Here is a 13173-nt window from a genome sequence, read left to right as displayed (position 1 = left end):
TCTCTTTAACATAACACCATTCTGAGAAGCTTATCGCAAGGAAATGAATCATAAAATGTATACATTGTTAAATGCACAAAAATATTCACGAAACGTTATTTGAGACAGGAAAAAAACTTAAATCCCATAGTAAGAAGAAAGGTAAAATAATTGAAAGCACATCATATCAGTAGGATATGATGCTCAGTAAAACCCCACACCATGTAATACCATGAAAAGCACTAATTGCATGAGGCCTGCTGTCATCAGCCAAAACAGGAGGTCTGTACCAGTGTGCTTCATTCCCCTCAGCCCCCCTTCCTGGACCCTAAATCCCCACCCCACCAGATTCTAGTATCTCTCATAGTTGCAAATCATTGAGAGATGTTACAAGTGGGAGTTTAACGATCAGCAAGCGGTACAGAGAGAGTAAAAAAGAGGTTGAGAGTCAGTGTTAAAGGAAAACAACATGTACTTGTATAATGATTACAATTACAGAAAAAGCAGATTATAATATGGCCAAGAAAGAGTAGAGAATTCAGAAAAATGAAGGAGAGACACTACATAAGAGATAAGATTTGAAAGATATTTTAAAACATTGCTTTATTATGAGTAATAAATAAAAACTGCAGATAAATTATTCCACTATGACATTTCAAAATGGTGTTTGTTACATCTTACATAAAGTCTATCACATTATGTACTTAAAATTATTAAGAGATCGAAATTTTAAAAAATTATTAAGAGATAAATCATTCAGAATACCAATTACCATCTAAGTCACTCCGAAATGTTGACCCAGGAAATAACATTTTTTTCTGCCAAAAACTGTTAGTCATTCTTACTCATTCTCATTTTGGAACATGTCTTTTTCCCCTGTTGCACTCTGATACCCAAGTCTAATACACAAATGGAGCTTTTTGACTTGGAAGATACCTTTTACATTTTTAAAAGGTAAAGAATAAAATTCCAAGAGCCACAAAGAACTGATTCAAGTTCCTCATTAATGAATAAATAACCAAGAAATGTTTACCCAATCCATAAAGTGGCCTTAAATACTTATTTTCTTAAAACTCACGTGAAATCCCAGAGTTAATAACTGAATTATCTTTGGATTATTTAGCTTTCAAAATACTCCTGTAAGCCACTCAAGGTAATAAGAACTCACAGAGCAACCAAAAAAATAAGTAAAAGAAAAATCTGTTCTTACAGAGTTCATCAAAACTAGGTTATTAAATAAAATACATATGCAGATGGCAATGGGGGCCAGGAAAGAGAAATTCATGTTTCAGGATTCATTCTGGAAAAAAAAGACTAATTAGAATGTTTCTTTTCTAATTAACATGTACACATATTTTAAATATAGAAAACCTATCCATAAAACACAAAATACTTTTCCCAATCACTTTTATCACAAAATGAAACTCTCAAAAGAATCACACCCAGCATTCAATAAGTATTTGCTGAATGAACGATGAAATCCAGTTTGCCTTTATTAAAAGCTTACTAATTTTACCCACCTGGACCACAAGTCTGATTGAACCAATCACCATGGGCTTAGTCGACACTGCCTCATCCTCATTTCCTTCCAAAATATCTTCTATACCCCAGAGACCAGAGAGTTCCAATTCTCCTTCTTCTAAGGGGATGGAGTGCCCTTCAAAATTTGGTTTCTCATACAAAATCCAACTAAGAATAAAACACAGCAAAACTATTAGCCAGTCTTGGTAAGAGAGATTTTGATTAGTCAAATATTCTGGCCAATAGAGTGTGTGAGTGTGAGTGTGAACGTGTGTGTGTGTGTGTGTGTGTGTGTTAGTTGCTCAGTCATGTCCAACTCTGCAACCCCATCAACTACAGTCCACCTGGCTCCTCTGTCCAAGGAATTCTCCAGGCAAGAATACTGGAGTGGGTAGCCATTCCCTTATCCAGGGGATCATCCTGACCCAACGATCAAACCTGGGTCTCCTATATTGCAGGGAGATTCTTTATCATTTGAGTCACCAGGGAACCCCTTATAAATAATATATTAGTGGCCAATTCTCTCCCAGTAGCTCAGTGGTAATGAACCTGCCTGCCAATGCAGGAGATACAACAGGAGACGCAAGTTTGATCCCTGAGTCAGAAAGATCCCCTGGAGAAGGCAATGGCAACCCACTCCAGTATTTTTGCCTGGAGAATCCCAGTGGACAGAGGAGCCTGGCAGGCTACAGTTCATGGAGTTGCATAAGAGTAAGACATGACTTAGCAACTAAAACAAAACAACAATCAGGATTTTAGAGAACTTTTGACTATCAGTATGAACATTATTGAGCTACTAATTCTTATAGTAGCTCTATAGCATAGTAAGTTTGCCAGTTGGTGGAAACATAGTAATGTCAGATAAATGGACTTTTATTGCAATTTTTTTCTTCTTATATATGTAAGAAACACTTTTGAGGGTTTTAACTTACATATTAGAGCCATATCAATGGATATACGGATACAAAGGACTACTACATGCATGCTAATGGAAAGCATTTTTCCAGTTTTATTGAGATCTAATTGACATATAACATTGTATTAGTTTTGGCTGTACAACATGACCATTTAATATGTGTGTATATTACAAAATGATCACCATAGTAAGTTTATTTAATAAACCCACCACCTCACAATTAAACAATCTTTCTTCCTGTGAATAGAATTTTTATGATCCATTCTTTAAGCAACTTTCAAATATACTATGTAATACTTTTTTAATGATCCAGAAAGCACATTTAAAGTATTCTTCTCAGCAACACACAAACACTAAATAAAAACCTCGTGATAATATATGACAGTGCTAGTCTTAAGTGCTCCTACTTCTAAGAAAAGAGAGAAGCTAACAAGTTGAAGAATCAGTATTTCATTAAAAACAAAATTATAATTTTCAGTTTTCAAATTTAAGAACAAAAGCTAATTGTATTTTTCCAATGAATATGTTGAATACACAGAAAAATATATTAAAATATCTAAAGCCATGGAGACCCAAAGAAAAGCTTACTAATTTTTTAAACCATAAATGCCTACAGTCCTACATCTTTTTTTTTTTAAGTTTATAAATAGGTACAAAGATTCATATTTATGCCAAGTAAGTGATTTTTTTTTTAAACCGCTTTTCTTTATTCAATTTCCTGTGTATTTCCTTGAAACAGTTAAGCTGGTAATACAATTTTTTTTTCACCAGTTTCTTTACTTAACAAAAACTATCTGCTGTCAAAAAGTTAGAAAATAAATTTTAGGTTAGTCCTTCACTGAACTGTCACTTAAAAAGTTAGCCAAGATGTTTTCCCTTATAGAATTTAAAAAAATTCCTATTAGCATGCTTAGTGCATGGCCTATCAACATGAGTAGTGCAATTCTTATCAACCTCACGGAAAATTAAAAAACCAAAAGTATATTACGGATGCTGGTGATCATTAGTCCAAACCAACATTATGTAGGAAAAATGGGGAAAAGAAATTTATACTGCTGCATTTTTCTGATTCCTCTAGCATCAACATGCATCATTCCTAGAATCAGAACTGTCAAAAAACACTTTTCTTAGATACACTTTTAGTATTCACTAAGACTAGTCTTGTCTGCCCCTTACATTGTTAAGGGCATAATTTAAAATAAGTACTGGGGACCAGACAGACAATTAAAAATGTGAAACACACACCCTCCGAGTCAGGAACACAAAGTGCCACTCTTACCATCCTCTAACGACTTTTACTAGTATCACAGGAGAGAGGCTCCAGGCGCTACAATCCTCCACGTCACTGAACACTTCAATACACGCCTCTGAGACGTCGGGCTCGCTGTATATCACCACCTAAGAAAGCGAGAGTGGTATCAAGTGCTTGCTGCTGCATTTTGTCAGGTCAAAATGATTCTAAACAAGGAACAGAAAATAATCTTACTTTTCCAGGTCGGGGATTGATTTTATTCTGGATGCTTCCTCTAAGTGTCTATAATCAGATGAACAAAAACACAACAAACAATTAAACTTCATGGAAAGTCCTCTTTTCCCCTCCCATGATCCTTTAAGTAAGGTCATATTTGCCTCACACTTGTCAATTTGGAAACATATCTACATATCTACTTTGATCTATACCAAAGTCATATTAAAACTTGAATCTATTAAAGGTAAGGGCTTTTTCCCCCCTCTAACTGATTTTGCCATTTCAGTTTCTCCTCATTTATATGCTTAGGAGATTTTCACCAACCTGGGAAGTTCAGGGCCCAAGAGTCAGACCTATGTTTTACACCAGTTCACAGAACCAGAATTCAACTAAGAGATCATAATTCAAACCATCCCAGGATAACTTCAAATAAACAGAGAAATTATAATGGATCAATCACTTATCCAGAATGAGCTGAATCAATTCTGTGTGTTCCTATACACATCTTATCTGAATCTATAAATACTGTTTTTTCATCACATAACTACTAGTCTAAATAAAATGTTTATGGTATATCTCACAATGCTCATTGCACAGGGTTTCTTAATCCCTTTTAGAGGAGCGAAATGTATTTTTATACAACTACAAAACTAATCATTTACAAGCCCATCTGACAAGACCAGTAAAACTAGAAATGTTTAAGATAATAAAAATAGAATTACACTTGTAAAAATATGATAAAACATGGACTACTTTCATTGCTGACCAAGATGCCCATTCTAAGACTGCCTGAGATCTGATGGCTCTGGTATCACACCAGGGTGGATTATGACTGAAAGACCACAGGGAGGGCCTCAGTAGAGCATTATTACAGATTAAAGTGGCATATGCTTATTTATATGTGCACATTTCATGAAGATAAGCTAAAGAAGAAGACTGATATTAAAATCAAACTTCAGACATTAAAAAGAGAATACTTATACAGTCAACAAAGCCCAAGACCTAAAGAAAAACAAAAAAAAATTTTTTTTTTAATCATAAAAAGGCCTAGAGAAAGTATAAAGTACTCTGTTTCTCTTTTTCACTCCACTTGACTGGGTTTTTCAAGAGATTCCAGAGTGAAACTGTGTACCCTGTTGTCAGACTCACCGGATTGTTGTTAAATGAGATAAGTGATCTAAGAATGATTAAGGAGAGAGAATAAGGCTGTAATGAATGAGAAGTGGACCAGTGGCGATTTTGTGCTTGAGACAAATTCTTAAAAACCGCATGATTTCTAAGTGCTATAGGCTGATTCAGTTTTATTTGTTTACCGCAGTGGTTCTCAAAGTGCAATCCAGGGGTCCCTGGAGGGTCCCCAGTGCCCTTGCAGAGAGTCCAGGAGGTCAAAATGATTTTCGTAATTAGAAAAGGTTATTTGTCTTTTTCACTTTCTCTCACAGGTATAGAGCAGAATTTTCCAGAGGGTCCATGACATGTGATGACATCATTGTTCTGGTGGATACTGGAACGTGCATTTGTGTGTTCTGTTTTAAATTTTTCTCAGTATTAATTACTTAATTATTTTTTTTACTGGCTGGACCGCATGGTGTAAGGTAAGGGAGTTAGAGAAAGCGAGGTTTGGAAAAAGAATGAGACCGGCACTTTACAGGAACAGATCACCTTTAATGAGGCGAGAAGGGGCCGCAGTCAGATTAGTGAGCAGCTGCAGCAACCCAAGAAAAGAGTAAGTACATACAGGCATATGTGTGGAAATCTACTGTCTCAAGGGGCCTGTTCTTCTCCAAGGTTGTTCGGAGTAGTTATGTCTTAAACAGCTGGGGCAAGGAATTCTGGAGATCGGCCAGAGGCTGGACTGGCTGGGAGCTGGTCTTAATCAACCTTAATGTCCATTTTTTTTCCTTTGGGTGAGAGAGTTCTTTGTTTTGCATAGAATGGTGGGGAGGACCTGGAGGGGAGTTTTAACTCCAGGCAATTTTGAGCCATGTAACTTTCCTTCACATGGCATATGGGATCTTACTTTCTAACCAAGTATCAAACCCATGCCCCATGCCATAGAAGCGTGAAATCTTGACCACTGGACCACTAGGGAAGTCCTCAGTATTAATTTCTAATATAATAGATTCCAATAGGCATAACTCATGTGAACAAAAGCTCTTTGGGGTCCTCAATAAGTTTTATTGTATATCTACATCTAGATGTGTGTGTGTGTGTGTGTGTGCGCGCGCGTGGGTGGGTATGGCATCCTAGGAGTAAAAAATTTGAAATCTTTTGAAAAAAGGGATCTGAGCCTCTGCTGAAAGTTCAACTACCCTTTTGAAAGAGGTTCCAGAATTATATTCCATGATAGGCTTGTAGCAAAAAACAATACAACAAATTCAAATGGGGCAGTGCCCTGTACAAATGAGGAAAGGGGGCAGGATATTTTCTGTCTGGTTCTCATCTTCACTTGCCAGGTAGCCTGGTTCATAGAGTGGGCAACAGGAATACAGTTGCCACTTCTGTTTCTGGGCTTAGCAGAGCTGACTTCTAAACTTTATCATCATCTTCCCTCTTTCAACTTAAGTATCAAACATCGTAAATGAAAACCACAAATTTACGTTAAAAATTGAGTAAAGAAAACAACTTATAGCAGTGAGAAAAAAGATGGAGAAATCATAATCGTTTCTCAAAATCATATTTTGCCATCCTCTCTACTATATTACAGGAAAGCACCAATGTAAACCAAATTCTTTATTCCCCAACAGCTTTGCAAGAAAAAATACTTCCCTAATGAAAACTAATTCCAAACAAAGAGAAAACACTTTCTCAGCCATGTGGGATAAACATGGACTCCTATGTAGGGGAAGAAAGAGTGAATCTCAAAGTGCAAAAGAAAGGATTAGGAATAAGATATTCTTTTGTGGGGGGGCGGTTCAAGATAAAGGAAGCCTTCACAAATCTTCACTAAATTCTAAGTATAAAGAGCATCTTTACACAAACTAGGGAAAAAAAAACACCCTGTCTCTGAATTCTCAAGGTACCTTATCTATACCTTTCACAATACAACATATAAATTCACAAGTGCCTTAAATATTTGTAGCGTATTTTTCCCTGCTAGAGTAGGAATGCCTTCCAAGTACCTTTTCTCTTGAACTTTAACCTCCATTGTACATAGTAGGTTTTCAAATGTGATGAATAAGAAATTATTGTATAGGAACATAACCATTTTTAAACAAATAACATGAATTGCTCATCACCCCGCTTTCCCTCTGACTTTTTAACTACCTCAAATAAATGATACTATATTGCTACTTACTGTTGTATCTGATAATGCCATTCCAGAAAAAGAAATGCTTGGGTCAAACCGGCTGGCTTTGAAGAGACCAGTGAAGTCTGTGTCACTGCTTCCATAGCTCGGCAAGTTCGATTTAAGAACACTTTCAGTATGATTAGACGTATCACCGTTGGTCTTCAGTGTTGAAAATTCAGAAAATTTAGTTTCTGGCATGGGAAGGTTGCTTCTCAGATCCAGATCCTTTTTGGTTTCCTCTTTTTGCAGGCACTTTTCCATGGGGCTCAGACTTTTCAATCCTGAATGAGACGTATCTGACGAGTTGAAGTTGAAGACCTTTAAGTTACTGGCTGGCAGACTTGGTTGGTCTTTCTCTGAACCACAGGGTGGGGCACTCTCAGCCACCGGCTGCAACACGGAAGGTCGAGAAAGAGAACTGCTGTGAGCGGTACCGAAAGATGTGGTCATGGTATTGACTGATGTTACAGAGGGAGAAAAGATTTTGTCTTGTGGTAGAGAAGATAACAAACTTGAGAAAAGTGCACTTTTTTCTAGCCTCGATCTCTTGACTCCACCATTTGGGACATCCTTGTTCTCTTTGTCATGGACTTCTGGAGCTGCCGGGGGCTCGTCTTTCCCATTAGTGTGAGTCTGCAAGGACTTGAAGAGGACACTCTGTTCAGTGGATGAACGTTTGGGCCTCAGTTTGGATTTGGTGTCAAGATTCTGCATCAAATGTAAAGCTGGTGACATCTCCAGCTGACCTTCCTTTTTCTTCCCCAGACCAAAGGTAAACACGTTGGGATCAAACACCTTTTCTAAATTGTCCTCGTGAATAGGTGGCATGGCAAAGTGAGGGGCAGGGGAATTTGGCAGCCTGGGCTTCTTTTTCTTCTGGGGTACACACACGGTGCTGTCCATCTTTTTTATAATCTCAGTGAATTTTTCCATGTCAGAAGAAGAATCGAATACACTATCATCACTACCAGCAGAGATGTTCAAAAGACTGGCAGGACTGCCTTGGCCATTCACAACACTCTGACTGGGCCTTTGAGGGGTTTCTAAATGACTTCTGTTGTCTGAGAAGTTGGTGGCGGTGGATTCAGCCTTCAGGGGTTTTCCGTCGTCCTCACTTTGAGCCTGGACAGGCAGAGCTGCTTCTGATTCGGGCGGCGTGACTTGTGCGCCAGATTTTACTACGTGTTCCTCTTTGCGGTGAATGTGTTTGGGTGATGTGCCCTTATTGCCCTGTACTTCCTCTTTCTGGGGAGCACCACTTGCAACGGAAACCACTTGGAGTTCATTATTGTGACAGCTTGGCAACTGTGCTTCTCTAACTTCAGAGCTATCTGTGATGACCCGGGAGCAGACCCCCTCTGTGCTCTCCACGGGGAGCATGAAGGACCTGACCTGGACCAGGATCTTGGATGGACACTCATCTCCCACAGCTTCCGGGCTGTGCTCTGGGGACAAAGGAGGACTTGTATCCCCTCCCCCTCCCCCTCCTCCTGCAAGTTTGGAGGGGGGCATTGTCTCATTATTCTGATGAGACATAGGCAGAGCACATCCATTATGGCTTTCTGACACTCTGAGATCAGTGCACGGAGAACTGCTTACAGGAGCTTGAGCACATGTGTCTTTGGTATCATCTGCAGGAATGGGGGCAGCCAGCGACAGAGGAGGCCCATTAGATGACTCAGCTGGGGGCTGTGAGTCAGAAAATCCAGGCTGTGGCTTTGGTATGGCTGTTGGAGGTGGATCTTTGGTATCAAGAATGGCGGGGGTGTCTTCTGCCGTATTAGTCATATTTTCAAGTTCAAGTCTTTTGCTGTTAGCAGCCTTGGAGTCATTCTCTCCTAAGAGCTCGTGGTCCTTAACGGGAATCAGAGCAGCAACCACTGGTTCAGAAGGGCAGCCAGCATCTGTTTGCACATCTACTTTATCACCTTGGGGAAGCTGAGAAACAGGAGTCTCCTCTTCAGGAAGCGTCACTTTGGCTTCTGCAGATGCTGGCTTCCCCGGCACACCGTTCTGGTGACTACTTGGTATCACCTTCTTTTCAGGCTGCTCCATTTCCTTGGCTTTTTTGGCTAAATTCAGCTTTGCCCTCTCGACAAACGTTTTATTAGAGGCAGGAATGTTCTTCAAACCTCGAATGTCAGTGTGTCTCGGGCTGCTGTTTGCCCGCTTGTTTTCAAATAAGGAGATTTTGGTGGCAGTGTTTCCTTTGTGAACCGGCTGGCTAAATGGATTATGCTCATTTCCCAGGCTGTCAAGATTCTTAGGGTTTTTAAGATTTAGTTCCACGTGTTTGGGCCTGGCAGGGCTGCAAGAATAAAACAGTATCAAGATAAATTTATTGACCTAGGTTTTAAAGCGAACACAGCAATTTACTACAAAACTGAAAAGCCAACATCTTTCTGATAGGTAACAATTTTTATGAAATAAGTTTTAAACCACCCTATATATACTGTCAATTATCTTTAATGGATGTTTCGCTTTCTTATGAGGGATGAGAAAAATATACAGCTAAAAAACTCTAGAGGTGAGAGGTTAACAACTTTATCATAAGTACAGTGCTTGGCACTAGAGTTGGCCCAAAGAACATTAGAACAAATTTGAATACTTCATGCACTCCCATACTTTAAATATGTAAATGATTTTCCCCAGAACCAACTGTACTACTTATCATAACTTTTTAATTTACATTATCTCAAAGAGCTGGATTATAAAAAATACTTATTATTTACCTCTTTGAACAGTTTATTCCCTTCCTCCTTCCTCCATAAAATTTTTCTGATTACATAAAGTGTGTTCACTATAGACCATTTGGAAAATATAAAGACAAAAAATCACCCATAATCCTAACCACTCAAACAATATCCCTGTCAGCATTCTAGTACACTTCCTGTCTTTTTTGTATGCATAGGGAAATATTTTCAAAAAAATGAGATTAGTCTGTTCATAGAGTTTGGCACCTCACCTTGAATTTAACATTTTTCAAGTTACTAAAAATTTATTTGAAAAGTCTTTATAATGTTTGCATATAAAAGTCCAGCATATAGATGTACCATAATTTACTTCTAATTACTCAGTTGTTGGTTCTGCCACGATTTGTTCTCCTCTCTTTCTCACATTTCTTGGGTATAATTGTGTTGTGCAGCGCTAAGTCGCTTCAGTCATGTCTGACATTTTGTGACCTCTTGGACCATGGCCCACTAAGCTCCTCTGTCCACGGGATTCTCCAGGCAAGAATACTGGAGTGGGTCTTCCCGACCCAGGGATCAACCCACGTCCCTTACATCTCCTGCATTGGCAGGTGGGTTCTTATCACTAGCACCACCTGGGAAGCCCATGAAATTAAATGTCTTTGACTGTATACAGTTTTCTTTCTGAGGAAAAAAAATGTGCTCTGGCTCTTATGCTAATTATCTGGGTGAACTTGGTCAAGTTACTTTAGCTCTCTGGACTCTACCTTCTCTATCTATAAAAACAAACAAACGAAACACTAGATAGTTTAGAACAGAGTTGGTTCACACACACACACACACACACACACACACACACGTTATGGTTGAAGACATCCTTGTAGTTCTCTTCAAGGGCTGCAGCTGGGGACAGTAGAGACTGGGGGATGGAACTGCTGGCCAGCAATCCTCCTTTCAACTAGAATCACTCCGACTTATCTATTACATGTTACTTTTATATAAGCTTTCCAAGAAGAACAGGCTCCAATACTAAAAACAAAAAAAGTCTAAATCATTGGTCTAGTGGTTTATAAAAGGTAAGAGATAACAGCCACTAACATTCACTAATGGCCAAGCACTTTCTATAGCCTGCCTCATGTGCAGTTTTACACATTCTCTCTTAAGATGAGGAAATTGAGGTCTAGAAAAGGTAAGTAATTTGCCCGAAGTCACACGGCTATTAAGTGACAGAAGGTAGGTGTTCTTGTTTCAGATATCATGTTCCTAACAACTCTTCTATCCTGTTTTCCCAGGAAAACAGTAACCTCAGTAACCTCCTCTGGTTCTCTCCAGTTTTATGAGCCAAGGAGCCAACAAATTATCATGAGATCTATAAGACAGTCATACTTTAGAGGCCATCTTGATAAAGAGAACACAAAGAGAAGTATGAAGATCTCACACTGTCTCCTGCGTGGACTCACTGGCCTTCAAGAAGGTTGGCCCTGATGAGCCTTTTGAAGGAGCAGGCAGGGTGACTTTGAAGACACCTTATCCTTCCAGATAAAATGAGAAGACTGAGAAGACTCGAGAAGTCCTTCCTAAATACAGCATTTAGAATTAGATTTTCTTTTTTAATTTTTTAATTAAATACTAAATTTGCTATATTCTCATGAATTTCTCCCAGGCATTGCTTTTTCCAGTATCTCCTTGAGATATCTAGGGTCCCCCATGGTGGACCCTTTTAAATCTGAAATTTAAAAGCAAAATTAACTTATAAGCACTTTCTTCAAGATTAAATTTTAAAACCAGTGAGATGAGTATAAGTAAGAGAACTTATAAATGCTATCAGTTAATAAGGGATGTTCACATATCAGGGAACGTACATTTTAAAAATTCTCACTGATGGAGAAGGAAAGGGCAACCCACTCCAGTGTTCTTGCCTGGAGAATCCCAGGGATGGGGGAGCCTGGTGGGCTGCCGTCTATGGGGTCACACAGAGTCGGACACGACTGAAGTGACTTAGCAGCAACAGAATAAGGCAAGCAATTAGGAGTAGAAGAAAGGAGAAAGGACTACTGAGTTGCATAAACTCACTGAAAATCTTTTTTATATTTTCTGGTTTTGTATATCTCATTTTCCAAGTCCACAACTTTCTACATTTGTCTAATTTGCTTTTTTTTTTTTCAGTAAGTGTAAGAAACCAGTATTCTCAGGTTAAGATTTACTTTGAAAAGTAAACATTAACAAGACTAGTCAGTTCATAATCCTAGTTCAGATGTATTTATTTTTTGTCCATAGAACTTAGAATAAGATCCTGGAAACCTAGACATATAGTGCTAGAACAGATCCTTTTCATAATCCTTTATAATTTTTTTCCTGACCAACATGTAGCAAAATTATATACTTCTAGTAACTGAACTGCAATTTTTTTTTACAAAACCATTCAGTATTCCACATAAAATCATTTAGAAATGGTAGTTCTACAGTGACCTTCTTATAATACTATATTGTGCAGGAATGAGGCATTTTCCCATTTGCAACAACATGAATGGACCTAGAGACTGTCATACTGAGTGAAGAAGTCAGACAGAAGGATAAATATATAGTATCACTTATATGTGGAATCTAAAATAATGGCACAGATGAACTTATTTACAAAACAGAAATAGAGCCACAGATGTAGAAAACAAACCGATATTTACCAAAGGGGAAGTGCAGAAGGGATAAATTTGGAGTCTGGAATTGACATATATGCACTACTATATATAAAACAGACACTGTATAGTACAGTACGATGTAATGACCTACATGGGAAAAAGATCTTAAAAGGAGTGGATATATATGTAACTGGTTCACTTTGCTGTACATCTGAAACACAATTTTGTAAATCAACTATACTCCAATAAAAATATATTTTAAAGAAAAAAATAAAAAAATAAAAATTCTCACTGATCAGCTCAAGGAACTTAGTCAAACATCAAAGCAGACCTTATGATGTAAATGGAAAACACTCTAGGTTAGCCAATAAGCTACATTAAGGACAGGACACACATACCTGAGCATTAAAGATTTACATGAAGATCAAAATACATTTTACAACCAAACTTTCTGTGCTATTAACTTCTGCTACCGAGAGTCACTACAATTAACCTGGTTCAAACTGATTAAAAGGAAGGCTCTTATAATTCATGTTGTAATGCCTTCATTAAGACGTGAGAAGGGAAAATACCCTGAAGTCTAAGAACCTGTGGCTAAAATATGAAAAGAAAAGTCTCCTTATTCTAAACATACCATTTTAAGAATCTCAACATTCAATACTTGGTAGAGA

General features: G+C 38.1%; 1 protein-coding gene across 2 annotated transcripts in view; it reads right to left on the bottom strand.

Annotated features, from left to right (window-relative positions):
• CRYBG1 (crystallin beta-gamma domain containing 1) overlaps positions 1-13173 on the bottom strand; it is a 224479-nt gene that overhangs the window by 37943 nt on the left and 173363 nt on the right. For both annotated transcript variants that reach the window (XM_043438949.1, XM_043438951.1), the window contains 4 exons: positions 7183-9484; positions 3903-3950; positions 3696-3814; positions 1500-1668 (listed from right to left, as the gene is read on the bottom strand). In XM_043438949.1, the coding sequence (XP_043294884.1) occupies positions 1500-1668; positions 3696-3814; positions 3903-3950; positions 7183-9484 (2638 nt within the window). The remainder of the gene's footprint in view (positions 1-1499; positions 1669-3695; positions 3815-3902; positions 3951-7182; positions 9485-13173) is intronic.

This window comes from Cervus canadensis, chromosome 20, assembly GCF_019320065.1.
Source record: "Cervus canadensis isolate Bull #8, Minnesota chromosome 20, ASM1932006v1, whole genome shotgun sequence".
Taxonomy (NCBI): Eukaryota; Metazoa; Chordata; class Mammalia; order Artiodactyla; family Cervidae; genus Cervus; species Cervus canadensis.
Note: the sequence above shows the minus strand (reverse complement) of the source record. Positions and strands in the feature narration are given on the sequence as shown.